The sequence below is a fragment of the Amblyomma mixtum genome, chromosome 7 (genome assembly GCF_055824585.1).
Source record: "Amblyomma mixtum isolate Tamu chromosome 7, ASM5582458v1, whole genome shotgun sequence".
Lineage (NCBI taxonomy): Eukaryota > Metazoa > Arthropoda > Arachnida > Ixodida > Ixodidae > Amblyomma > Amblyomma mixtum.
The window spans coordinates 118,684,601-118,711,147 of NC_143018.1; the positions used below are offsets into that span (position 1 = coordinate 118,684,601).

At 45.8% G+C, this 26,547-nt stretch overlaps 1 protein-coding gene across 1 annotated transcript in view; it reads left to right on the top strand.

The window, feature by feature from the left end:
• LOC149337322 (ATP-binding cassette sub-family C member 3-like) overlaps positions 1-26,547 on the top strand; it is a 165,207-nt gene that overhangs the window by 107,325 nt on the left and 31,335 nt on the right. Inside the window, exons 13-19 of the mRNA XM_089553415.1 lie at positions 465-667; positions 3,166-3,342; positions 6,844-7,011; positions 11,342-11,523; positions 11,981-12,056; positions 20,826-21,039; positions 24,611-24,921. Of these exons, the coding sequence (XP_089409541.1) occupies positions 465-667; positions 3,166-3,342; positions 6,844-7,011; positions 11,342-11,523; positions 11,981-12,056; positions 20,826-21,039; positions 24,611-24,921 (1,331 nt within the window). The remainder of the gene's footprint in view (positions 1-464; positions 668-3,165; positions 3,343-6,843; positions 7,012-11,341; positions 11,524-11,980; positions 12,057-20,825; positions 21,040-24,610; positions 24,922-26,547) is intronic.

The following is a 26,547-nucleotide window of genomic DNA, read 5'->3' on the forward strand; positions in this document are numbered from 1 at the left end:
ACACACGCACACACGCACACACACGCGCGCACACACGCGCGCACACGCACGCGCACACGCACGCGCACGCGCACGCGCACGCGCACACACGCACGCACACACACGCACGCACACACACACGCACACACACACACGCGCGCGCGCGCGCACGGGCACGGGCACGAGCACGGGCACGCACACGCACACGCACGCACGCACGCACGCACGCACTTTATATCCTGTACCCACTTCATTTGATTGTACACCGGAAAGCTCAGCCGGAAACGCAGGGGAAACAAGAACTGTTCCTTTTTCATTAGGCAACCAAAACATCTGACAGGACCGAAGATTCATGAGTAGCTCCGCATACAGAGCACATAACTGCAGAACTTTGATCGCATTTCATTCTACTCGTTCTAAGAAAGACATCGAAATTATGTACTTGAATTTCACAATACCCTGATGTTTATTTTATTAACTCGCAGGTACCGTGACAATGAGGAAATGCACTTTTACTTGGCCTCTGGCAGTCGATGGTAAGGCGGAAGCGCAACTGGTCAACATCAGCTTAGATGTCGAGCCGGGCTCCCTCATCGGCGTCGTAGGCTTCGTTGGAAGCGGCAAGTCCTCGCTGCTCGCTGCCATTCTGGGGGACATGCACCTCGACGAAGGACACGTCGCATGCACGGTGGGTACCTGGAGAAGGAAAAGTGACCAGACCACAAACTGCGACAACTCCGCTTGTAGGCGCTCTCAACGTGTTGTAAAGTTGCAGCAAAGCACAAGGTTTATCAGGATTTATAGGCGGCTCACAGCCCGTAGTTTGTACTGTGCGCAGCAGGTGGCGGGAATACAAATAACGTCCTTTCTGGCTGTCATCTTTTTTTTTTTAATATTATAAGCCCTCTGCGGGCTGTTACAGTGTGGGGAAAAATGCAGAAGAAAAGTATCTTATATAGAAGGAAGGCCCATGATACAGAAGAAATGCACAGCAGAGTCAGAAGCACAATTCAGGTTTTTTCTCAAAATTCTAAGCTTTATTGGTGTTGTGAAAAACATGCGGATCCACGTTAATATATTAAACGCTGGTTTTCGGGAGGAACGAGTACTTGAAGCGGTCAACTGTAGGTGGTTACGGCATAAAGAATGGATGGTTAGTAAGGCAAGATAATCTGCCTGATGGCCGGATATACAGAATAGAGTCTAAATTTAAGTTATTTTTATGACGCCTGTAAAGTGCTGGGGTCGCCACCTATCGGCTTACCAGTGGCGCCTCCTTAGCTTACGCCAAGCCGTGGGGCGCTCTGAATAAAGCAGTTTGTGTTCTCTTCTGGAGCGCCGTGGCTGCCTCGCTCTCTCCCAGCTTTCATGGCTGGTGGTCCCCTCGCGGCACGACAGGATGGGAACGCCTACAAAACATAAAGAAACTTGAGACGGGTTGTTTTTCTGCGTGTTACCAGTTTAGGAAGTTGAGCTTCAGTTCGTAGAGCTGTCACTGAGTGTGTTCGCCGGAAAGCGGAGAATAAAAGTGTGAAAACTAAACTTTGCCCTTTCACACATTTATTGATCTGGAATTAGTAATGTGGGTCAAATATTACGCTTGTATACTATAACTGTGCTCTCACTACGCTCTTTTATGCTTGAAGCTTCGCATCTGGTGTTGCATGCTTTAAATTTTGTTTTACAAAGCCGAATTTTCGTTCAGCTAAACCGCATGTATTACGATGTAATCACACCAGTATAAACTTTCAGTAATTGCGGCGCCTGAATAATTTAACTTTCAACAGTTTTGGATCAGAATTCTGTCAGTACTATACGGGAAAAGTATCGGGAATTTTCTATTAGTTGCACTCATGGCGACAAATTTACTTAGGTTAATTTTTATGTCTTTCATACACCAGATACATTTTTGAAGCAGCGATTTAACTGCACTTGATCATCAACATTTCTTACAAGAGAGAACAAAGGCAGTCATCTACGAACAGTCGGACGTCCGCTTGGCTCTATATAACTTCTGCAATATCATTGATGTAGAGCCTGAATAATACAGGTCCCAGAATAGAAACCTAGGGAACCCCGGGCGAGACAAGCAACTTGGATGCGCATTCGCCGTCTATTTAAACTAATTGTTCGCTATCAGAAACATAAGTTCGAACCTAACTGCCAATAACAGCATTCGTGTTCAGTACCAAGGGCTAGTCCGAGCGAATCTCGTGTCTCTTCTCAAAAGATGGCTTGGTGCGAATGGCAACTGTGTTTATGAAGCGAGAGGCAGGGAAGTAGAGAAAGGTTGTAACGTGTCGGAGTAAGAATCCAGTAGTAAGAACCTCTGGCTCCGGACATACCGCCATTGGAAAGCGTACCTGGCAACGTTTAGCGCTTGAAGTTTATCCAGTTAAGCTAGCCTAGCAGTGCTGCTCGAGGTACTAGCGAGTTATAAATGGGATGTCATAGGGATTAGTGAGGTTATGAGGAGCGATGAGGCGCATACAGTACGAGAACTAGGTGTGAGATTCCTCATCAATGAGCATAGAGCTGGCCACAGAGAGGAGTTCTATCTATAGTATTAACGAGAGGGTGGCAGTTATCGTAATTAGACTTAATAAGAGGTACAAGCTGAAGGTGGTGCAGGCCTACGCGCATTCTAATTCGCTTTACGTATTCTACTTGTGCAATTTATTTCGGCAAGAATATTAGAAAGACAAGGTTGTGTATGGCGTGACTGGCGCGGACAAGCTATCTCGTGCCTATCATTTTACAGCAACCACCAAGAACGAAGTCGAGTGTGACGCGACTGCCTCGGCAATCGAGAGATCACGCGTGGCAGCGCGAAGGTGGCGCTGCAGAAAGGTTTGCGCTGGGTATGGAAGAATACTTCACACAGCAACACAGCACACGCCACTAGCTGGGACCGACCCTCCAAAAGTAGTCCACTGGTCACTGCGGGAAATATGAATCACTGTCCACGCAGAGCTCGAGCCTGGCTCCTACTTCTCTGCTTTTACGAGAGGGACAGAATACTTATACCATAAGTGCCTCAGAAAAAGTGGAAATGCGCGAGTGCTATAGGTGTGCTAATTCTTAGTGTACGTGCGTGCTACTTTTTTCTCTATATAGAAGCTACAAAAATGAGGACACCGTAGTGAGCACATCGCTGAAGCATAAAAATGATGTTCTCCTTTTCAGGGCAGCATAGCTTTCGTTCCACAACTGCCAGCCGTGCACAACATGACGATCAGAGACAACATCCTCTACGGCAGGCCCATGCAGCCGGACTTTTACAACCGTGTCATTCAAAGTTGTCAACTCACGAACGACATCAACCGGCTGATCTCGGGAGACATGACTGAAGTCGGTGAGAAGGTACAGTTAGACCCCATTGAAAGAGTGAGGGCGTCCTTCTTAAGCGTGTGCTTTTCTCGAGACAGGCGGTGGGCGATGTAAACTCCCGTTTCTTGTATTGCATTTCTTAGACCCTTGTATTGTACCCTTGTATTGCAGTTGCCGTTTCTTGTATTGCATTGGATGTGGGCAGATGCTGCTTTGTTACAGCCGGCTTCTAGCAATCCCGAAATAGATTTTTTTGTTCACGTTGCGCAGTGGTATACCAGTGGTTACAAACTTCTTTAACGCTGGCCAACTATGTAATTTCATAGATATTCAGAAGTTCGGATTAAGAAGAGGTGGTGATAAGAGCCAGTCTTGAACTAGTTGGCAGTTGCAGATTTGCCTATCGCATTCCTGTGCAGTGTCTTGCAAGCTATTCAATAGAATAAATCACAGCGAATTAGTTTTGGCACGTCGACCCGCTAAGCAGAACTGTGTGGCTAGAAAGACGTATCAAGAAAAGGAAATGGTCAAGGTTGTGGGAATTTTACATTTTTTCATATTAGGCAATCAGGTGCTGGAAGTGGGCACGTTTAACGTCTAACGAGGCCAGGCATTGACTGCACACGTAGATCATGGGACTGAACTAACCGAATGAATAAGGGGCGGGGTGCATTAGTCAGGTGCTTAGAAATAGAAATTGTTGCTTATGTCATGTCAGTATTGAGCTACGGAGCAGAAACATGGGGGATGACAAAAGCGTCTTTAAGCTAAATTTTGTGCAAGGCACCGGATTCAGGAAGCAAACTATTAGGGATAACGTAAAGACAGAAGAAGAGAGTAGAGCGGGTAGGCGAACAAACGCGGATTGATGATAACCCAGCTTAAATCAAAAAGCGTAAAAGGGCTGGATGTACGAGGTCTTTTAGAAAAGTATCCGACCTTTGTCCGAAGAAAAAAACTGGCATAACTGGAGCGTTAAAAACCTAATAACCTTCAAAGTAGTCTCCTTGGGGCTCCATATACATCTCCCAGCGGTGCTGCCATTGTTGGAAGTATTCCGAAAAGGCCCTTTTCGGAATGGAATTTAGCTCTGCTGTCGTTGCTGCCATAATGTCCATTATTTTCTGAAATCGCGCTCCTTTCAATGGCATCTTGATTTTAGCAAACAGCCAGAAGTCGTAGGGGGACATATCAGGAGAGTAAGGAGCCTGCTGAACTACAGGAGTCAGGTTTTTCGTCATAAAAGTCTGACTCAAATGCGAGGAATGTGCAGGAGCAATGCCGCGAGGGATGCGCCAATTTTTTGTTGACCTCAATTCCGTTCTCTTGCGCCGCACAGCACCACGTAGGCGATGGAGGACATTCCTGTAGTACTCTTTAGTCATTCTTTGACCCTGTGGGGTGCGTACTCGTGGTGTGCCACACAGAGGGAGTCAAAAAAGCAGTCAGCATCACTTCGACATTGCTGCGCACTTGGCTGGCCTTCTTTGGTCTTGGTGACGTGGAATGCGTCCTCTGTGACGACTGGTATTTGGTTTCCGGGTCGTACTCGTACACCCAAGACTTGTCACTAGTGATTACGGCGTCGGTAAAGTCAAGGTAACTGTTTGTGGAATCCAGCATCTCCTGTGAGACTTCAACACGAAGCTGCTTTTTCTCCACCGTCAGCAGCTTCGGCACGAACTTCGCCGCAACTCTCTCCATGGCTAAATCATCGGTGATAATGGAATGTGCAGAAAAATTGCTGATGTCCACCTCTTCCGCAATTTCTCGGATAGTGACAGAACAGTCCCGCATCACCACAGCGTTCACTTCGGCAATTACCTGGTCATTTCGGCATGTTGATGGCCGACCGGAGCGTGGCTCTCTCTCCACGGATGTGCGGCCGTCTTTAAACCAGTTGCACCACTGCTTAATCTGTGTGCTGCTCATAGCATCATCACCGAAAGCCGCCTGAACATTTCGAATGGTTTCCACTTGGCTATTGTTAAGTTTCTGGCCAAATTAGAGGTAGTAGCGCTGCTCCTCTCGCGCCGCCATTTTCCTTGCAACAAAAAACCGACGAGAGCACTGCGCACTGCCTCACTCAAACGTTGCTTCCCAGCGACTGACGCTATGGGCAGGTGGGAAAAAATTCGTGCATGCGCACGAGGGTTCAAGGTCGGCTGCTGTAAGCGCGCTTGTTTCATATCCATCAGCTGTTCGCAAAAAAAATAAAGTCGGATACTTTTCTAACAGACCTCGTAGAATTCAGCGAACAGAATACCTATTATAAATTGTAGTAATGGTAACGGCGTCAGTTAACATCGAAGACAAGCGTTGCAGTGGCTGCCAGAAAGTAATTTGGCACCAGGAAGTATGAAACATTTTTTTTTATTCATCAAGTTAATTTCTTCAGGTTATTACCATCAGCATTTCTCATAAAAAAGGAGACTAGGGGTTCTTGGACGTTATTGCAGACATTCGTGCACCGTTGGCTTTCACGCGTAATCGTCATAGTTAGCGACATATCTTGGTCAGTGAGTGCCGGATACTGGGAACATACTGAGATCAAACTTTGTAGGCAAGCTCCATTTAGTACTGCTTAAACACCTGCCTTCCAGTGTATTGTGAAAAGGAAACATTGGGCGTTAAAGGGTTAATGTGCAGCAATGCACTGTGCAAGCAGTCCTGGTCAAGGGATATACAGCGCTGCTTTCTTAGTCTTCTTTTTAATTTACTGAACGCAATATATAAAGAGGTTCTGAGACCTTTTCCAGGTTTCACTAAGTCCTTGTGAGGGAGAACTATGGCCTGGCAGACAACTCAACCGAACGAAAAGCTGAACTTTTTCCCCGAGGTGTTTTTAAACAAACCGTGCACCTCTTTATAAAGCACGCTTGGCCAGCACTGGGTTTCGGCAGCTCGATGAAGGCCTTTATAGAAAGTGCGCACTTGAACAACTGCTCGTTCTGCGGCGATAAGAAGATCCAGGAGCGTCGCCTTAGATATGTAAAGCCGGCGGTAACCAGAAATAAATCCGGAACTCTCGTATGACGGATACAGAGGTTCGCCTAGAATACACTTTACTTCGCTGTTGCATTCAACCGCACACCTCCAAGCCAGAAATGTAAACTGCAAGCTGCTTATAATAAGTACTGATAGGTGCAACATGAAAAAACAAAGATTTGCTTTCCAGACAAGAACCACTTCTGCGTAATCTTCTGCGGAATTGCACTGAAGTTGTAAAAATGTCAAGTTGATTGCGAGAGCTGAGGTAAACTGCTTTCTACCTATTCACAACTAGTACTTCTACCTATCGATTCATGATTAGTTCAGTGCAGATATATTTCCTTTCTCAGTGGGGCTTTCTGCATTCGGCAGTTCGGATCTCAGCAAAAAAAAAAAATAAAAAAATAACACACCGGCAAAGCTGGAAGAGTAACCTAAATTACCTTGTTCAGAGAATAAGACTACCTTCATCAGTCCTGAATTATGGGCAGTTTCTTTGACATCGATAACCTGCTTAACATGACTTTTACCCCCTGTACGCAGGGAATCAACCTTAGCGGCGGTCAGAAGCAGCGCATCTCCATCGCCCGAGCCGTGTACAGTCGGAGCGATGTGTATCTGCTGGACGACCCGCTCAGCGCCCTCGACCCCGTTGTGGCCAGCTCTGTGTTCAGGAATGTTATTGGAAAAAAGGGCATCCTCCGCGATAAGGCAAGCTCATTGCTATTTTAACTTCAACAAAACGTGGGTCTGGGCTAATTGGTAATCCATACTTGGTAGGAAGACAGCGCAAAAACGACAACCACAGGGGAGGACAAGAAACAAAAGAGCGTTCTTTTGTTTCTTGTCCTCCCCTGTGGTTGTCGTTTTTTGCGCTGTCTTCCTACCAAGTATGCTATTTTAACCTTTCCTCGTGTCACTGCACTACCTCCGACAGTAAAACGGAAAACAGCCTACGGCATGTGTTTTTTTTTCTTCTGTAAAGCCATCGTTCTAAGAAGTGCTACGAGTTAAGAAGAACGTATTGTCGGGCGAGTTGGTGCATACTGTTGTAGGTACGAATTGCACAAAAAAGACACACACAGGAAAAACACGAGGGAGACTGAAAAAGCGCAAATTGCGCTCTTTCAATCTCCCTCGTGTTTTTCCTGTGTGTGTCTTTTGTGTGCAATTCGTACCTACAAAAGTGCTACGCGGCGTACTTCGAAAGTAACCTTCACTGTATTGGTGAACTTACTACAACATATTTAGAAACTCACTGCAGACTTGAACACCGATTTTGCCATTTGGTCCTATACAAGTGTTGCGGACCTTTATTCTTCTAGCATATGCTGCGCTTCTCCTGCCACGTTGTAGCCATTGATCACAAACTTCAGCCCGCACAGTGTACATGGCGTGATTGAGCAAATGAATAACTATTGGCTGATAGCACATATTTCGTTGCTCTTCCTAGAAGTCTTTTCTCTATTCTATGGGCTTCCACTGTTAAGCTGACCTATCGAAGCATGAACCATCTAATATTAATCATATCGAGCAGACTGTTGAAAGCTCGCGGGTTGTTTGTCAGTGTCTTCGCAAGTTCGTAAACCTTGTCCACTTCAAGACCAAAGGCCGGAATATTCGTCCTCACATCTTTTCTGACGCCAGCAATGCAAAACCAAGGCGTTAAATAATCCAGGAAGATATAAAACCTGATACGTATTCTGTAGCGTTTCCTGCTACACCGTGTCGCCAGTGTGCGCCGTTACATTCTTAGTGATTTACTTTCATATGAAAGTGGCGCAGTAAGGATCTGGCTCAGATACTTTTACCATCCTGCCGTTCCAGTGGTATCTTCTCTCTTTATACATGCTACGCCGTTTCTATCGCCTACAGTATTACAGCACAGCAGCTTGTCAGACACACTTTTTCGCTAGCTACTCATTTGAATCTACACACCGACAGCTTTCCATGTAGTCAGCATATCCAGACGTGAGCGACCACTGCGCAACTTTGTGTTATCCTCCGCAGGTGTATCTTTCAGTGGTTGTGGCGAAACTATTCTCTTTGGGAGCATCCACCAGTACACCTTCACAAATCATACTTTTTTTGAGTGACTGAAGGACCCGGAGAGCAAACGAAGGGGAGCGAGGGTGTTGAATAAAAAAGTTCAGAATGTTTACAATACACTCAGGTGAGGTATTTTCACAAAAACCGATTAATAAAGTGACGTTTAGAGGGTAGGGCCGTTTGAACGCTCTTTAAAGCATGAAATGCGTTATTGATACAGTCAGTTGAACATCGCCCGTTTCTAAACCTGAATTTAATCGGCTATCGGCACAACGACTCGCGCGGCATGCCGTACTTGGTGCACGATGACACCGATTGCGCCTGGTGCTGGCCCGAATAGAGTTACTGTATTAGCCCTACTATGGCACGTAGGTCCGCCACATTGCACTCAAAAGCATCGAAACTATGAGAGAAAGCCGCAACTATTGCAAGCAGGAGGCGGGCGGACTTGGTGCAACGCTTAGAGCGAGTGCAGGCTCAATCTGCTCGATTCTAGCTGCCGAACTTACTTTATTTTAAGGAATTACTATTTATTTGAATGCCACAGCTTACCAGTAATGCGTACGCTGCACCAAAGCCTACCTCAGTGAGTTACGAACAAAATACTCGCCATGTGTATCGATGGCGCCATCTGTTGGAAAGGCCGCAAATCACAAACGTTTTTTTTTCTTTAACAGTTAGTGAGCACTTGCGATAAAATTGTTTTTTATTGATAAGAGAACATCGCTTTCAGTGGACATGTGGTCTGGTTCAAAAAAGACATTCCGCAAAGCAGGAAAACAGTAGATGAATGAATTTGCTGTCAACAACAATCTGCTGTTAAACAATGCAAATAAGTTGGCTTCTCTGCAATTCATGTATGCTTTTGGGCCATGTGATCGAATTTGGCCAATAGAGCCGCGAGCAGCCCAGGAAAAACAAACGCGCAACTCTAGGTACTGACACAGTAACTCTAGTGCCCAAACCGAGGCACATGTAGCAGATAGCTCCGCATTTTACCCATGGGTGGAAGCCACGCGAAAGCACAAGTGGTGTTCCCATCTCAGTAACAGAAAGTGGGGGAGCGTATATAATCCCCTTTTTCGTCGTCATAATGTATCCGTTTGTTCTGGGCATTCATTCGGTCGGCAGGCGTGGGTGCTGCAGTTATACAATGAAAGGAGGTTCTTCAAAATTTGAGGACAGTGTTCGTGATAGAGGACATGGCGCGGATGTGACGCAACAGCACCTTATGGGGCCGCACACTAAGTCAAAGTAGCCAAACCATCCTGACGCGTTCAATAACTCATCTGACTAAGACCGAAGAACACCATGAGAGCGCTGCAACATGTCAATTAACGACGAGCGCGGAGCGTTCTGCATGACATGAAAAGAGAAACGGCTGAAAGCGGAGCGTAAGGCACCAAAGCCGACGTGGGGAGCCAAGCGCGCTGTGTAGCTGAGGCAAGAAAAGCGGCTGATGTCGGCTCCTCGTCAAGCCTCGGAACCACCCAGGCAAGCAGAGCACGCTGTCCAGCACGAAGAGCATAAGCGCGCGAAGGCTGCGGCAAGTCTAGCAGCCAAACAAATTGTCCAATCTAAGAGGATGCTGCTGCGGGCTAGCTGGTTAATGCTTTAAGAAACAGATTCCCACTGCGCAACGAAACGGGGACAAGAAGGAACACGAAAAGAAGGCCAGCGCCCGTCCTGTGTTTCGTGTTCCTTCTTGACCTTGTTCTATTGCGCTGTGTGAATCGTTTTCTTATATTGTAAGAAACCAACTGAAAATTCTGCCCAGCACCTCCTATGGGCCGTCCTAGAAGGCTGTTCGCTGGCTCTACAAATAATTCTCTGCTTTCTTCTGCTCTCGGCTGCGAAACAGAGTGCAATCTCTTTTTCTGATGCTTTTCCTAACTTGCGTGGGATGCGTGTAGTGTAGTGGGATGCGTGCGTCGATCAGCCGTTCAGATTGTTTGCCATTCCGTCAGGGCGTGTTCTGTGTACTTCCTGGCTGTTTCTGCTGTGCATTAGATGTGTGTTCAAGACATTTCTTTTTTGGACTATTGCTAGCCTTGCTATATGACTTCCAAGTAGCAGCCATGTGCACTCCAGCCCGTTAGGGGTATTTTCACATTCCCCATCCCACATTTTTGCAGCCGTGGTGGCTAAGTAGTTATGGCGCTCGTTTGCTGACCGCAAAGACGCGAGTTGGATTCCGGCCGCGGCGGTCGACTTCCCATGGAGACGAAATTCTAGAGGCCCGTGTACTGTGCGATGTCAGTGCCTCTTAAAGAACCACAGGTGGTCGAAATTTCCGGACCCCTTCACTACGGAGTTCCTCATATTCGCTTTGGGAAGTTAAACCCCCTAACGCAAACCAAATATCCAATATTTTATCGCGCTAGCATTGCTGGCCGCGGTGAGTGATTTCAGCGGCGTACGTGTGGTCCTTCTGCGTAACACAAACAGAAAAAGTTCCCGGGAAAAGAGTTGCAAAGGTCAGACTCCAACCCAGGAATTTCGTCAAGGGAAGCGAGTACAGAACCTCACAGCCACGGCGATTTTTTTTTATTTACCTAACCTCACAGACACTACGAGACGCTTTTATCTTTATTACATACAAAGAAAATCCGCTGAAATGCCAAGTACTTTACGTACACACATACTATTTCACGATGCAGACGCACATACGCCGTGTTACCTGATCGATAAAGGTGAACATAGTCTACGGGGCAGGGCAGCCGCAGTGAAAGAGAGAAAATAAAAACAATAAAACAATAAAAGCATAAAATCAACAAAACAAGAACGATGCGGTATGAACAAGACGGCGGTGGCAGTGGTAGCAGTGCTATAGCAGTAAAGAGGCAAGCAGTCGTTTGTGTGGTCATCTGCTTGCTAGCAGATTCAAACCTTGTTCTTCCGGAGCATGGCCTATCCTGATTTTCTTTTCTATACGTTATCATAGAGCCATGCAAATAGACTGCATTACCCTTGTCTTTCCTTTTTTTTCCAGACAAGAATTATGGTTTGCAATCAAGCAAATTACTTGAGGCACATGGACAGGCTCGTCTTGGTGCATTACAAGGGTATCAGGGTGTATGAAAGATTGGAAGACCTGATAAACGACCCGCACTCACCACAAAACTTCCGTAAAGCACCTCATCAACAATCGACTCAGCGACGGGGCACACAAGAGTAAGTCCTTCCACACATCGCCATATGCAGTCGGCGTCACCGTAGTGTAAGGCAATCGATATCAGCCGACCATGTTATGCAAACTGCTGTTCGACTGCAGCCAGTGGTTCTCAGACAAAATGTACGTTCTCACGTGACTCAAAGATCTGTGTGATTCTGCCACTACCGAATCATTGCTTGCAACATCTCCCAAGCTTTCGATAGCTGGGTAGATCGTCTCTGAAGTGCTCTGCACGAGAGTGACGAGGACTGGACGAAACAATTTCTACATAAGATGCTTTCTCGACCAGAACACCACGAGCTTTTTTTTATGTATTTCGAGCACACTTTGAAGCATTGATATTAATGCCGGGATTTCGCACGTGACGAAACATTTCTTCGGTTCTTAAAAAATTAGCATCCTCAGAGTTGTTACAGGTTGACTGCGAAAAATTATGCGTTCCCACTCTTCTTGCAGCATGGATGCAGAGGGGATCGGAGAAATTGATGAAGTTGGCCGAATAACTCAGGATGAGCTAGGAGAATCCAAAAAGGTGAGCATTATAGAAGCCAAAGAACAGTGAAAATAATTTTGTTCCCAAGTCTACTCTGCAAGTTGCTGGCTTTTACGGCGAGAGCTCTGTAAAGGAGCCGCCACTGCGTCGAGCTTCATGGTAATCGCACGCCACAGCTGACGCGACCCCCGGGCCACTGTGCTGCCTCGGGCAAGAATATTTGCTGGTTGAAAGTTTTTGCCTAAAACCAATGAAGATAAAATTAGGCATAGGTAAAAACCAGTTGTAGGCGATAAGAGACAAACAGGGCAATGTCATTAGCAATATGGGTAAGACAGTCAAAGTAGCTCAAGAGTTCTACACCAATGTATACAGTAGCGAATGCAATCAGTACGTTACTGAGAGAGGCAGAAGAGCACAGCAATGGAACATCCCGCCAGTAACGAAGGAGGAAGTAAAGAAAGCCTTAGGAGCCAATGCAAAGGGGAAAGCAACTGGTGAAGATAAGATAACAGCAGATTTGTTGAAAGACGGAGGAGATATTGTGCTAGAAAAACTAGCCACCCTGTATACGCGATGTCTTGTGACCTCGAGAGTACCTAGAGCTTGAAAAAACGCTAACATTATCTTAATTCATAAGAAAAGAGACGTCAAGGACTTGAAGAATTATAGACCGATCAGCTTATTGTCCGTTGCCTACAAGGTATTTACTAAGGTAATCGCTAATAGAGTCAAGACAGCCTTGGACTTTAGTCAACCAAATTATCAGGCAGGCTTTCGTAAAGGGTACTCTACAATAAACCACATTCACACTATCAATCAGGTGATAGAGAAATACGCAGAATATAACCAGCCCCTGTATATAGCGTTAATTGATTACGAGAAAGCATTCGACTCAGTAGAAACCTCAGCAGTCATGCAGGCATTGCGGAATCAGGGTGTAGAAGAATGTTATGTGAAAATATTGGGTGATACTTATAATGATTGCACAGCTACCATGGTTGCCCATAAAGTCCGCAATGAAATTCTCGCCTATGCTATTCACCGCCTGTTTACAGGTGTCCCGGGGTCTGAAATGGGAGCAGTTGGGGATAAGAGTTTTTGGAGAATACCTATGTAATCTGCGCTTCGCTGATGACATTGCTTTGCTGAGTCACTCAGGACATGAACTGAAAAGCATGATCAATGAGTTAGACAGACAGATCTGAATGATGGGGCTAAATTTTAACGTGCAGAAAACCACAGTAATATTCAACTGACTAGCAAGAGGATAGAAATTAAGGAGGGTTCAATATTTTCTTCATGGAACAATGCGATAACCTGCCTTTTGTAGACGCAATGGGCAATTCCAGAGACAATATATTCTGACCTTCCTTCGGTTAATGTCCGCCACGCGGTAATTTACCCAGCGCTCCCAAGAATGTTGCTCTGCCCACATATGCTTGTGAAAACAATGAAATGCTGTTAACAACAAATCTAAAGGATTCAATTTCAGAGTTTGACAGTAGCTGAGACGCTTTTTATGTCTAAACCTTCTTACTTTTTTATTTTATTCAGCCTTTTCTGGCGTTTTCCTCCGCGTCCGCCACTGCGTTACAAGGGACTTTTGATGAAAACTATGTTCATTCACTGGATCTTTCCAGTGTTCGTAACCTCCCCTGCGTCTTTATTTTAGCGCTAGGGCTCATGCTATCAAACTTCGGACAATTTTTTTTTTACCCACTGAAATAGTTCATCGTCTACGAAGCCCATCTTCACACAAAGTCGCAGGAACGAATGACTGGGGCCTAGATGAAAAGACATCCGTGCGCTGCGTGACTTCACTTCACGTTAAAATATGGCACAAATTACACGACCTGCATTCGGGCGACTCGCTCTTTCTCTATTCTTTCACCTCCTTCTTTGTACCACCTCTCGTGTGGTACGGTTCGAGTTTCCAAAGCCAGCTAGCGAGACTATCATTTCTTCATAGACACTGTTCTTTTATTATCCTGTTCCTAGGTATTTATGCTTGTTGTATAGCAGGAAAGGGTAGTATCGAAAATAGGTGCATCTTCGAAACGATCTTTCGATAAATTTTGTGTCTTAATATTAGGTATCGCTTGCCAGAAAATGAAGTATTGTAGTATAGGTGCCGAAAATACATTGTTAGCATATCGTGTATTTTAACGATACTCGATACCCGAACAAAGAAGTGCCCCGCAGATTTTGAGGCTGCTGGGAGCAAAGTCCTTAGCGCACTCAAAAAGAAGAGAAGAATTAGTCAGAGACGTTGTCAATGCCATTGGCCCCGTAAGTAGTCTTTCTTCCTACGTTCTCTGTTTGGCAGACATATGACATAAGTTGCGTTTCTTATGTCATATGCATCCTACACCCATCCTATACCCATATTCCCAAGCCATTGAAGACAATAAAGAAAAAAAAATTACCGACGATTACGTTACTTCCTAATGCGAAATTTGAGCGCAGCAAATAAGCTGTTTCACCTTTTCGATAGATTGAGGAAAAGAAATCGAGCAACACATGTATGCGCTATCACAGAATTTTTTTTTATTTTTCACACGTATTCGCAATTTCGGCTCGGGCGGTGCACATATACAGATCCGCCGCCACCGATCTGGCTCTCTGATTGCCACCGCACAGGGGTTGCATTGGAGGAGGAGCGAAGAAAGGAATTAAGTTCGAGCCGGCGCTTTGACAACCGGAGACTCGCAGGAAGAGGGGGGAGGGGGGCGGCGTGTACACCCAGCGGCAAACGATGGGGGCAGAAGCGCGCGCAGCAAGCGGACAACACGGTAAAGGGAGGAGGGAAGAGATAGCAGCGACTGACTGATGCCGCTGACGCCGGTAGCGCTGGGGGGATGAAAGGGGGGCGGAGCTGGTTACGAGACCGACGCCGACGACGACGCGAAACCCAGGAACGGACGCCAAAGAGCTGCGCTCTAAAAAAAAACGTTCTTGAGTGGTCGACGGGCAGCGCGCCCGGCACCACTGAAGGGTCATCATTTCGAGTCCCAGCCGGCTCGACTGTTTTTCTTTTCAGCACAATTACTTTCATTCTTGAGATGCACTACGTAATGGTAGTGGAATGACGTTACGACCCTTTATACCTCGTAAAAGTTCTGTGGTGACGTCGTCATCGCTGTACTGTGTGATCGTTGTAGGGTGTTTTATTTACCCATGAAAGGTCACGTGGTTTTGACGAACGACCGGCCTTCTCGACGAGTCCCGATTTGCTCGATAGGCCAACGCCAGCTACGGTGGTTTCTCCGCTCAACGTCATCATTAACGCTGTCGCATCAAAAAGCCACCTTCATAAAATACAGCAAGGCAACATGCCTCGTGTGCTGCTCTGTGTAGAGGCTGTTTTCATTTGATTCGCTTTAAGCACGCCTGAATCGCGAGACTGTTTCGGACCGACGGCTTGAGGAAACGCTATCACTGCCATTAAGCAAAAAAAAAAAAAAAAAACACGCCTAAACGTGGGAGATTGGCAATAGACTTTGCGTAATAAAAATTTCAGCCATTTTATTGTTTCTTGTTTCCACTCTAGCCTTTAACGAAGAACACTCAACTTCAAACCTGAGTTAAGCATACAGCACGAGAAATAACTGTTGTTCTTTTCCAAGCGCATGGAGCTTGCACCTTTCTGCACTACGCAAAGACAGGGGCAATCTGTAGATACTGACATAACAAACGAAGAGCATGGGAAAGAGTTTATTCGCATGCAGTCAAGTTTTCAGAACCCGTTAGCGTTCTTAACATTGTTTTTACAAAAAAAAAAGATTTTTTTAGGCTGCTTATGAAAGTGATCGTTTCAACGACACGATATTTAATTCCAATGCTAAAGTTTTAAGAAACCAGCTGCACCGACAGCAGAATTTGAGAAATCCATGCGGCGAATTAGTTTAAGCCCTTTCAAATACAGCGCGTTATATCAAAGACACTACAGATTCCTGAAACTACAGGGAAATTTCTTAGCCTAGCAGGTCACATCACCAGCCTTGATATTAATGGCGATTTCAGCACAGTATAGAAGTATCGACGATAGAGTATCAAGTATCTATATCAGAAATCAATTTGACTTCGGTATCTTTATCGGTACCGGAAATTAATTTTTTCAGGGTATCGGGCATCGGTATCGAGTATATATTTCTAGTAATATGCCCATTCCTGGTGACTAGGACCGGTTATCTGTGGTAAGTGTGGTGTGTGTGGACAAATAACAGTGCAGCTTTTGAGCGTAATGGACAGAGAAACCGTATATGCACTCTGTTAAAGCACACCTTTCTTGACACATTTATGACGCACTCGCAGATGCTGCGGCCGTGTGCGACAACTTAAGAGCATGTCATCCTTCTGGTTTGTACTTCCGCTGACAGTTTCAGATTGAGTGGCGTGATTTATCTGCCACTAGCAAGGCATCAACAGTGTTTTATAGAAATGTGTGCGTTTGCAAAGATGAAGCAACATACTGCCCGAATCTAACTATGTCTTGTAGCCTTATCTAAGAGACATGGAGATACAAGAGAACACGCAAACAGAAGACAAGAGATGTTTCTATCTTTTCGCTCAGCAGTTTAATGTTTGAAGAATTGCACTAACTAGCCCTGAACCATGTTTTACTTATCTCAAAAGTGCAGAGTTTTCTTATTCTGACCAGGAAAATGCGCTCTAAATTATCTAAACGTCCTCTTACCTCTTCAATGGCATATCTACCATCCATGTTGTAAGTGCACGTAGCACATATTTATTTTTTTATTACAATACCTTCAGGGCCCCAGTGGGGCATTACAGAAGGGAGTGGAGAAAAACTAAAGACAATACAGTACAGCAAAATGAAAACAAAAAGTAAATGCAAAATGTAATGTAATACAGCAAAGAAAGAAAAAACGTAAGATTGAACAAAATATATATCAGATTAGGTAACAAAACAGCCTAGTCAAACACATAGTTTTCCGCGGCATTTTTAAATAAACAGGTGTCAGAAATATCGGCAACTAAGGTGGGCAGGTTGTTCCAATCGCTCGCCGTCTTGGGTATAAACGAGTTGAAGTATGCATTGCATCGGCAGTATGGAATGCGTACCTTGTGGCGATGATCCGTGCGAGGTGATATGAATGATAGTTCAGATAGAAGATCCCGTTTTAGCTGATGATTGTGGCAGTAAATCTTGTAAAAAGTTAGCATTCGCGCGAGTTCTCTACGAAGGGAAAGGCTAGGAAGGTTCAAAGTAGTTTTCATCGCAGTTACACTTTTTTGCCTTTGAATAATCCCTGATATATTTGGGATTGGGTCGCACACGTGTGTTAGTGTCTTTAAGCTCAAACTGAATGAAGGAGTGGCCACTGAGGCCTGGTAGAATTTCCAATGAATGAACTAGTTCAGGAAGCGTAGTTAGAACAAGATCAAGAATATTGGCGCTAGTAGTCGTGGTACGGGTTGGCTGGGTAATGAATGAGCTGGGAGAAATTGAAGTCATTGCACAGATTTTTGAAGCCAATCGTGTCAGGTGACGAATCCAGAGTCGAAGGGAACGCGCCAGACCAATTTATTTTTGGCATGTTGAAATCCCCAAGTAAAGAGATTGGCGAAGAAGGAAACCTAACTAAAATTCGATTGAGCACATCATGAAGTTTACTACAAAAAGATGATGGAGCATTTGAAGGGCGATAGCATGCGCAGAAGATTACGTCTCGATGATTAATGCGTATAGAGGCGCATACAATTTCTAGTGAAGAAAGAAGTGACACGTGTGAAGAATGCAGATGATCAGCGACCGCTATCAGAACACCGCCTCCTATTCTGTCTACACGGTCACATCGATAAGTAATGAAATCCTTTTCGCAGTTTAGAATCTCATCATTCGAAATCTTTGAATTCAGCCAGGTTTCGGTGAGTACCAAAATATCTGCATCGTACGTGTCGATGAGAGTACACAGTTCATCACGCTTGTTAACAACACTACGAATATTAGAGAACCAAACGCATATGTCATTTGGAAGCTCATGACCACGAGCAGGTAGCTACGCGGTAGAATGATCGGCTGGCAAGGCACAACTATCAGGGCTGCGTGGGGATGCTTCGTTATTGATATGATATTCACAGATGCTATCTAATGCCGAAATGTAGATGTAACACTTATTCTTTATGAACAATTTGTTCTGACGAATAGCATACTTCTCTCCACTTGCCTGTATAAAGTCTAAAAGTTTTTTACGTGCGTTGCGAGTTGACAAGCAGAAATCTTCCGTAACCTTTACCCCAGCATTTTTCATTTTGCTTCGGTCAGTAAACACAGCTTCTAGGATCTTAAAATTCGTAAACTTGACTATGACAGGACGGCATTTGTCATACGAAAATTTACCCATCCGATGCGCGCGTGCTAGAGCCTCGCTGGGTAGCTCAAGGTCCATTTCATAGGCGCTACAATTGGTAAGTAGCCATTAGGGGAGCTTAAAGGGATCAATATACTTATTCATTTTGAGGATGTAACGCTTCTGCCCTCTATTTATTTTTGTTTTCTACTGAGGCCAAGCAAAATGTGCACCCATTTTTTTTCACTCAGAATTTCTCTCGATAGCTGTGCCACTGAAAACCCATTAAGTGCACTGCCGTTTGTCTCGTTTCGTTGATGCTACAGGTTATGCGACTCGACAAACAGCGTGTGTATTTTGGGTAATAAGTTGATGGCGACACGATGTCCACGCGTTTTTACAATTATTTCGCCAAATATTTTGACACCTAGTCGTCTGGAGGCTCATTTCTGCTTTAAGTCACCGCCTGCTTGCTAGGTGCGTGACCCTATTATTCGTGGCAGTTGTGTACTTAACGATAACCAGAAGTTGTGCAAAGAAGCAGGGTGTCTTCCAAAAAAGCCACGCCGTGTCCACCATACAAAACCAGATAACAGTAGTTTTTACGATTCCTATCATAGGGCTAACCCTGAGAGACAGGGAGCAACGCGTGCGGAGGGCAAAGTTGAAGTATTTGCGAAATAGGGAGCAAAAAAAATGCACAAGGGCCAGATCTGATCCGCAGCGAAGAAATAGCATATGGTGTTCAGGTGCAATGGATTGGATTCTAAGGAAGCGAAAGCCTATAGCTGGAGATGGCCAAGCTAAGGCGAGGACATGATGCTATCAGGTTTGCTGCGATAAGGGCCGCCAGAGATAGCGCAAGAGAGACAAATTCATATATTAAGGTGAAAGCCCTTAATAGAGAGATATAGCATATCGTTACCGTGTATACGTTACCGTTTACCGGGCTCGGTTACCGTTTACCGGGCTCGGCTGGCGACATCTGCGCATGCGCGCCCGTTACCGGCCCGGTAACACTTTACGGAAACTTTTTAGCGTTGCGGAGAGAGTTAGCGTTCGCTTGTAAACAAAGATGGCGGCGCCCTGCTCGCCCGCTTCGGAATAAATGCATGTCACCGCTGGATTCTTTGATGCGACAGCTCAATCAAATGGTAGCGGTTCACTTTTATTTCGCATACTCTCACCCATACGTCGAGGTTTAAGTGACAACTAGCCCATGGTGTTGAGATAATTCTGTGATTTTCGAGCACTTAAGCCTAACTATCCGCGTCGCAAATTTTCCTTCCTCCAAGCGCGCAGCCAAGGAAGCAACAACACTGTAACCAGGTTTAACATTTTTCTCTCTATTTTCATAGTTTTCTTCCTGGAAAAACAAGAGCATTCTGGTAATGCTTGTCATATTCGCCACCATATTCAGAAAAAAAAAGTTTCTTGACTTACTGTCACCAGATGGCGCCACTATGTTTACATCCAAGTCGTGCATCCAAACATCCAAAGAAGCGACGCCGCGCGGCAAACAGAAGGTGTTGTAGCTGCGTTTTTTACAGCATTCGCAACGCAGTAAGCGCAGCGTACACAAGCTTAGTGCGTTCTGTGTAGTAAACTTGTCTACTGGTCAGGGTACTTTTGAAGCCACTGAGCCGGCCGTTAGCAGAAAAGTAGTGAGCACGTCTTTATATACAGAGAAAAAGATGATTAAAGAGCATGTAGCACCTCACTGCAAAGAAATGCTTTCAATGCATGCGTATTTCTGTTTGTAATTAATGCTGGGGCATCTACCATCATCATCATTCGTTTTCGCCTTACTTACCTGGTAACTTGTTACGGGAGAGACCGGAGAGACGGTAGGCTAAAACGTCTTCTAGCGTGCGCAGCGCTAACCGGAAACTCCGGCGTCCGGTAACACGGTAAACGGTAACATAAACACGGTAACGATATGCTATAACTCTCTAATGGCTCATGCTTACGGTTTCCGTCCATGCTCACGGTGTCCATTCGTGCGCTGGAATCGTGCGAACTGTGGCCTCTCCTTCGCGCAGTGGCGCATCCTCCTCCACTCTTGAGCAACCGGCGCGCCGGTGGGGGGCGCAGCTGTGCGTAGCAGCCGTGACGCTACACAGTAGCGGTTAAACGGGCGCGCGGGCGCGTCGGCGGTGGCAGCTCCACTGCTGCTCCTTTGCCAGATGTCTCGTTGCAGTCGAGTGAGTGGGACGCATGGCTCCGAAGCGGCCCCATGATTCCGCTCCAAGCGGTTCGAGGAAGCGGTAGTGGGTTGACCACAAGGCTTTCGGCAAGCACACTTTAGAATTTCAGAAGTGTATTTCTCCTCAAGGCGAAGAGATGCGACCGATGGCATTGAGTGTGAGGAGGAGGATAGGTGGGATCTTTGTTTGTGTTTCTAGTGATGACAGTCAAGACATTGTCGCTGTTTTAGCATTTTTTTTATTTCAGTGCACTTCAGTCAGCGCACGTCCGTTCCATTTCCCAGACAGGTTGGCAGCTGCTGTGCAGCCTGCTGCGCATGACACAGTGGCCGGCGTTTGTGGGCGTGCTTGTGTTCTTGGGGGCCGCAGCAGCGTCCGCGCTTCAGCAGCTGTGGATCAAGTGGTGGACGGACGCGTCGTCGGCTGGGGACAGTGCGGGCTCTCATGCACAGTACTTGGACTGGGTGTCCGTCCTGGTCGCTTTGTGCTTAACAGACGGTAGGCGCCTACATGGTACTTCTAGTTTTAAAGGGAAAGCTTTACTACTTGCACTTTCAGCCTTTGCCGTGGCGCGGCGGTGCCACCATTGACCTTTAGTTGACCTCTGTGTCAGGTCATGTGTGACATCACGCCGAAGAGAAGGGCGACCGACTCGCGCCGTCGCAAGCCGCGGCGGTGCCACCAACGGCGCCTAACTCCTCGCTCTCCGCTAGGAGCGTAACAGGTGCTGTGACGTCACGCCGAAGAGAACGGCGACCGACTCGCGCTGTTGCAAGACGCGGCGGTGCCACCACCGGCGCTCTCCGCTAGGAGCGCGATTGTGGCGTTACGCTGAAGAGAGTAGGCTCGACTCACGTCGCTAGAAAGCAGTAGCTTTGCCAACCACCAGCTGCTTAACATTGCTTCGCGATCTCGCGCCGTCCGTGTGCGACGGCGGTGCACATGAACGGCGGCCTGACTGGACTGGATTGTACTGGACTGGATTGGATTGGATTATAATAGATTAGATTAGATTACATTACATTAGATTACATTGGATTGGATTGGATTGGATTGCATTGCATTGGATAGGATTGGATTGTATAACAGATGAATCGCCACAAGTCTAACCACAAGCACCACCACCAGTTACACTACCAGCTGAACCATGGTGTAGGTACGGATATTGCTTTCGCAATTACCGGGCTTAACCAAGCTGAGCCACAGCGAATTTTTTATCGGCTGTTATTGCGAAGCTGTTTTTATATGACTCTGCCGCGTAAACATCAACCTAATAATTACTATTGCAAAAAACAAAAAGAAACATTTTTTTAGAAACGTTGCCTATGAAAGGGCCCGGTGACATTTGCGAAACTTTTTTTTTTCATTTGCTTGCAGGGAAGGATAGTGTCTCTCTGAATAATAATTCATTGAAGCATGCAGTAGGGTGCGATCTAAGCTGGTCTATTCACTGTTAAAGGTGCACTAAAAAGGAATCTGAAGTCATTTTTTACCGCGAGAACTCGATCTGCGCGTTCCGAGCATTCTTATAAACTTCAAAGTATTCTACTATGCAGCCGATTTCTATAATTTAAATCGGATTAAAAGATATATTACCTGGCAAACTGGGAGAGGTCTTTTTTTATCAAAGAAAGGGGTGGCATGTGCGTCAGCACCACTTCTATCTCCCTACGAGGAAGTGAGCATAATCCGTCTTTCCGTGCGGTTTCTGTAAAATTTAGCGCTGTTTTTACTTTCTTGAACACCATGTCACACCACCTAGCTCTGCAAAAGGTACTGTTGCACTCAGGGGAACTGCATGGAAATTTTGCCCTGTTTAAAATCAATTCATCGCTTCTTTCTGTTCGGGTTGATCTTTTTCCGCCCGGAAAATCACTGTTTTTAGAAAATTGCATTGAAGAAATTTCACATCATTGGGTGCAAACTCACGACGCCTATACTGAAACGTACTCCGTGATCCGAGTTAAGAATTAATGGCACTTTATCGTCACCTCATGGATCCGCACTGGAAATATATCTTGACTCACCACAGATTGCGTGTCAAGATGGATTAAGATGGCGATGCGCGTAATTCATTTTTTATTGTTTTCCAGCCTAAATGGAAGCTCAGTTCTTAGTGGAAGCAGTGCCCTCATTATGCAATAATCTATGGATCCACCACAACCTCAACACTTCCTCAGTAATGTTGCTTTTGCTCATTTCGCCGCATCGAACTGCGCCGACTCGATCGTGATTGAACCTGCCTCCACTCGCTTTCGTAAAAACTTCGGGGGACGAATGTGAGGTGCTTTCCAGTACTGTCTCAATCAGCTATCGGCTATTATAGACACATGCTTCAGATAATAACAAAAAGTGAGTCCGTTCGTGGCTATTGGGCAAGGTTGTGGCATTTTTTGATAACGTTATTTATTGCCTCAGGGCGTTACGGAATTGGGAAGGCAGAAAGAAAAAAAAGAGGGGGTGTTCAATGTGAAAAGGTGGTCAGATCTAATGAAGGCGAGGAGGAAGCGGGGATGTGGCTCCAGCGTCCAAGCAATATATGTGGACATGTCGTTCGGCGGGAGCCCCCCTACAGACACGTGCTGAGTTCTCGCTGCCTTCAGCGCCGGGCAAACCCACTACAAGTGGTGAACATCAGCGTCACTATTTTGCGAGATGCAGACAGTACACCCTGGGCGGTGATGTAAGGGGCGAAAGTGAGACCACATCCGAGTGACGGCAGGAGCGAGGAGTATTTGTTGTTCCTGCTACAATTTAGGAAGTCGCATTATAAACCTTCAAGAACTTTAAAGCCTTGGCACTTCGTGGACGACTACGTTTAAAAACGAGATAGAGGAGACTTTAATCATAGTTCAGGGTTTTGCGTGTGGTCTTGTACGTGCACATTCTACTACTGCTTATAGACGCTGCGTCTGCGTACTTGTAATAGTGGAACCTAAGAAAAGGAGCAGCGCCAAAGCATGCAACCACAGACAGCGCTTGTGTCTTCTCTTTTCTTCGTCTGTGGTTGCGTGTTTTGACGCAAAATGCACCAACTAGCCCAAAAAGAAGTTCTATTGATGCAATAGTTGAGTCGCACTTGTTGGCAATTTAAGAGGAACTCGACTTCTTAAATCATGTGATGCTGCTTTTAATGCCTGCATTATATTTTCTGCTTTAACCTTCTAGTCCCGCTCTGTGTGAGTGCCTGATTTATGTTTACCGTTTTTATCCGCTATTTAGTGCATGTAACACATCCTTTTTTTCCCTCATCATATTCTGAGGGGTTGTGTGTACTGAGAGATTGACACTCGCAGGCGTTTGTGCCTTTTTTTCAGCCTTAGATAGACTTGTACTTTTTGTGGCTTGTCTAACTGAAATAAACATTCAATTCAATTATGCCGCCGCGGTGGCTAAGTGGTTGTGGCGCTCGGATGCTGTCCCGAAAGACGCCGGTTGGATCACGGCCGCGGCGGTCGAATGATGATGGAAGCGAAATTCTAGTGATCCGCGTACTGCGCGATGTCAGTGCACGTCAAAAAACCCCAGGTTGTCGAAATTTCCGGACCCCTTCACTACGGCGTCGGTCATAGCCTGAGTTGCTGTGGGATGTTAACCTCAACAAACAAGCAAGCAGACAAACAAGGAAACCAACGAGCAAACCAGCGAGCAAGCAAACAAACAAGCTAACCAGCAAACAGGAAAACAGACAAACAAGCAAGCAAACAAGCAAACAAATATTCAGTCTAGTGCAAAACGTATATCTTCCGCACGCGTCAGCTATTGTGCACATGTCCATGCATATTAATTCAAGCGAGCGGCGATTTCGTTCTTTTCAATGCATATTTTCAGTTTTATTCCTGTGGGCTGGTAGACCAACTGGTACTAAAGTATGCATGTCTACTGCAAAATATTTATTTTAAGTTAAATAGTCTTCACAATATATTGTAACTATAAATTTTTGTTGTGTGCACACTATGTCAAACAGCTGCACAGAAAATTCGAGCCATTTTGCTGGCATATTTTGTGCTTGATTACGCCGAAATAAAATCAAGCCCGATTTTTCCCTTTGCGTCGCAAATATTCGCAGTGGTGCTGCGGCTTGTCGGAAGCGTGCTGCTGGCCCTGTCCGCGAAACGCCTGTCGCGCTCCCTGCACAACGACATGCTGAGTCACGTGCTCTGGAGTCCCGTATCCTTCTTCGACCAGACGCCCAGGGGCCGCATAATGAACCGCTTTTCGGCCGACATGGACTACGCTGATGCTCGCACATTCTTGAGCGGAAAACAGTGCGTTCAGAACACACTCATCACGCTGGCCAAGGTGGCCGTGGTCGGCACCCAATCTCCCGTTGTCGTCGGAGTGACGCTCATCGTGGCGATTTTCCTGAGCTACGGACTGGTAAGCATGTGTTCTCTTAACTTGCTCTCTAACATCTCGAACTCCTGTCTCGAACAGAGACAGAGTTAATGAAGTATAAGTGTTGTGCCCGGCTCCGAGCAATGCGCGGAAGCAGTTAAGTCAAAGTTCTCTTTGTGCAATCATATCCAACACGTGTTTTGTTTCTCTTCGAGTCTTAAGTCTACCATGCTGAAAAAAAGTTCTGTGAAGCAATAACCTCATAGAGGCTTCATCATAGAATATCATATAATTTGTACAATATTCTATGACATCTCTATGATGACTATGACTTTACAGAAATGTATGACATTTATATGATAATTTTTCATGATTTGTATGATAATTCTATGATATTTCTATGAAAACCTATATGAGCTTATTGCATCATACAACGTTTTTCAGCTAGGTACTGCATTAGAATACCATGCTTCTGGGGTAATTTCACCATCATCATCATCAGCTTTACCACGCCCACTGCAGGGCAAAGGCCTCTGCCATGCCTCTCCAATTAACCCTGTCCTGTGCCAGCTGTGGCCATCCCATCCCCGAAAACTTCTGAATCTCATCCGTCCACCTAACTTTCTGCCATCCCCTGCTACGCTTGCTTTCTCTTGGAATCCAGTCCGTTACCCTTAACAGCAGCCGGTTATCTTGCCTTGACATTCCATGCTCTGCTCACCCCATTTCTGCCTCTTGATTTCCACTAGAGTGTCCTTAACCCGCGTTGGTTCCCTCACCCACTCTGCCCGCTTCAGGTTTCTCAACGTTACATCTATGATTTTAAATTCTATAGCTCGGAATGCGGTGCTCAATTTAGGTTCAACCATTTTCTTTAGTCTCCATGTTTCTGCCCAATAGGAGAGCACCGGTAAGACACAGCTGTTATACAGGGTGTCCCAGCTAACTGGGAGGAAAATTTATAAAAAAAAACTAAGCGTTCATCAGAACTGAAATTGCGTGGATGTTGTTAGGGTTTATCAAAAGTTACAGTAGCATTTTTTAGCTCCTCTTATTTGAATAGTAAGTCGAGATAAACAAAATTAACTTTTTAAATATAGCTTGAAACGTTCAGGCGTCAATAGGAAAGTTGTGGAGCTCCACAAATATTGTCCAAACCAGGAACTTCCAACTAGACTGACTTAGCGTGTGCGCTACAGCGCTATCATCCGGGCTTTGTAAAAAGCATCACTCGCTTCGCGCCTTTCGTGCTTCCCACGACAGGGCTTCGCGTTGTGCTAGGTTCCAAGGTAAGCGCCAGTGGGTTCGGGCGGCAGTTGAAAGAAAGCTCGGCTTCCATTTTCCATCGTGATTCACACGACGTTATCAAGCTTGTTATATGCGTCTTTGCTTGTTGGGATCTTGCTCTCAAATTTGAGAAAGCTCGGACTTGAGCTGAAAAATAAAAGTTATCTCTCTCTCTCTCTCTCAAATTTGAACTCATGAGATTGTCATCGTTCCTCCGCATGCATTCTGCTAACGTAAGAGCGCAATTAACGCCGCAGAAACGGGAGCCGCGCTTTCTTTCAACTGCCGCCCGTGCCCATTGGCGCTTATCTTAGAACCAGGCTCAACGCGAAGCCCTGTCTTCGGCAGCCCGAAAGGCGCGGAGCGAATGATGCTCTTCAC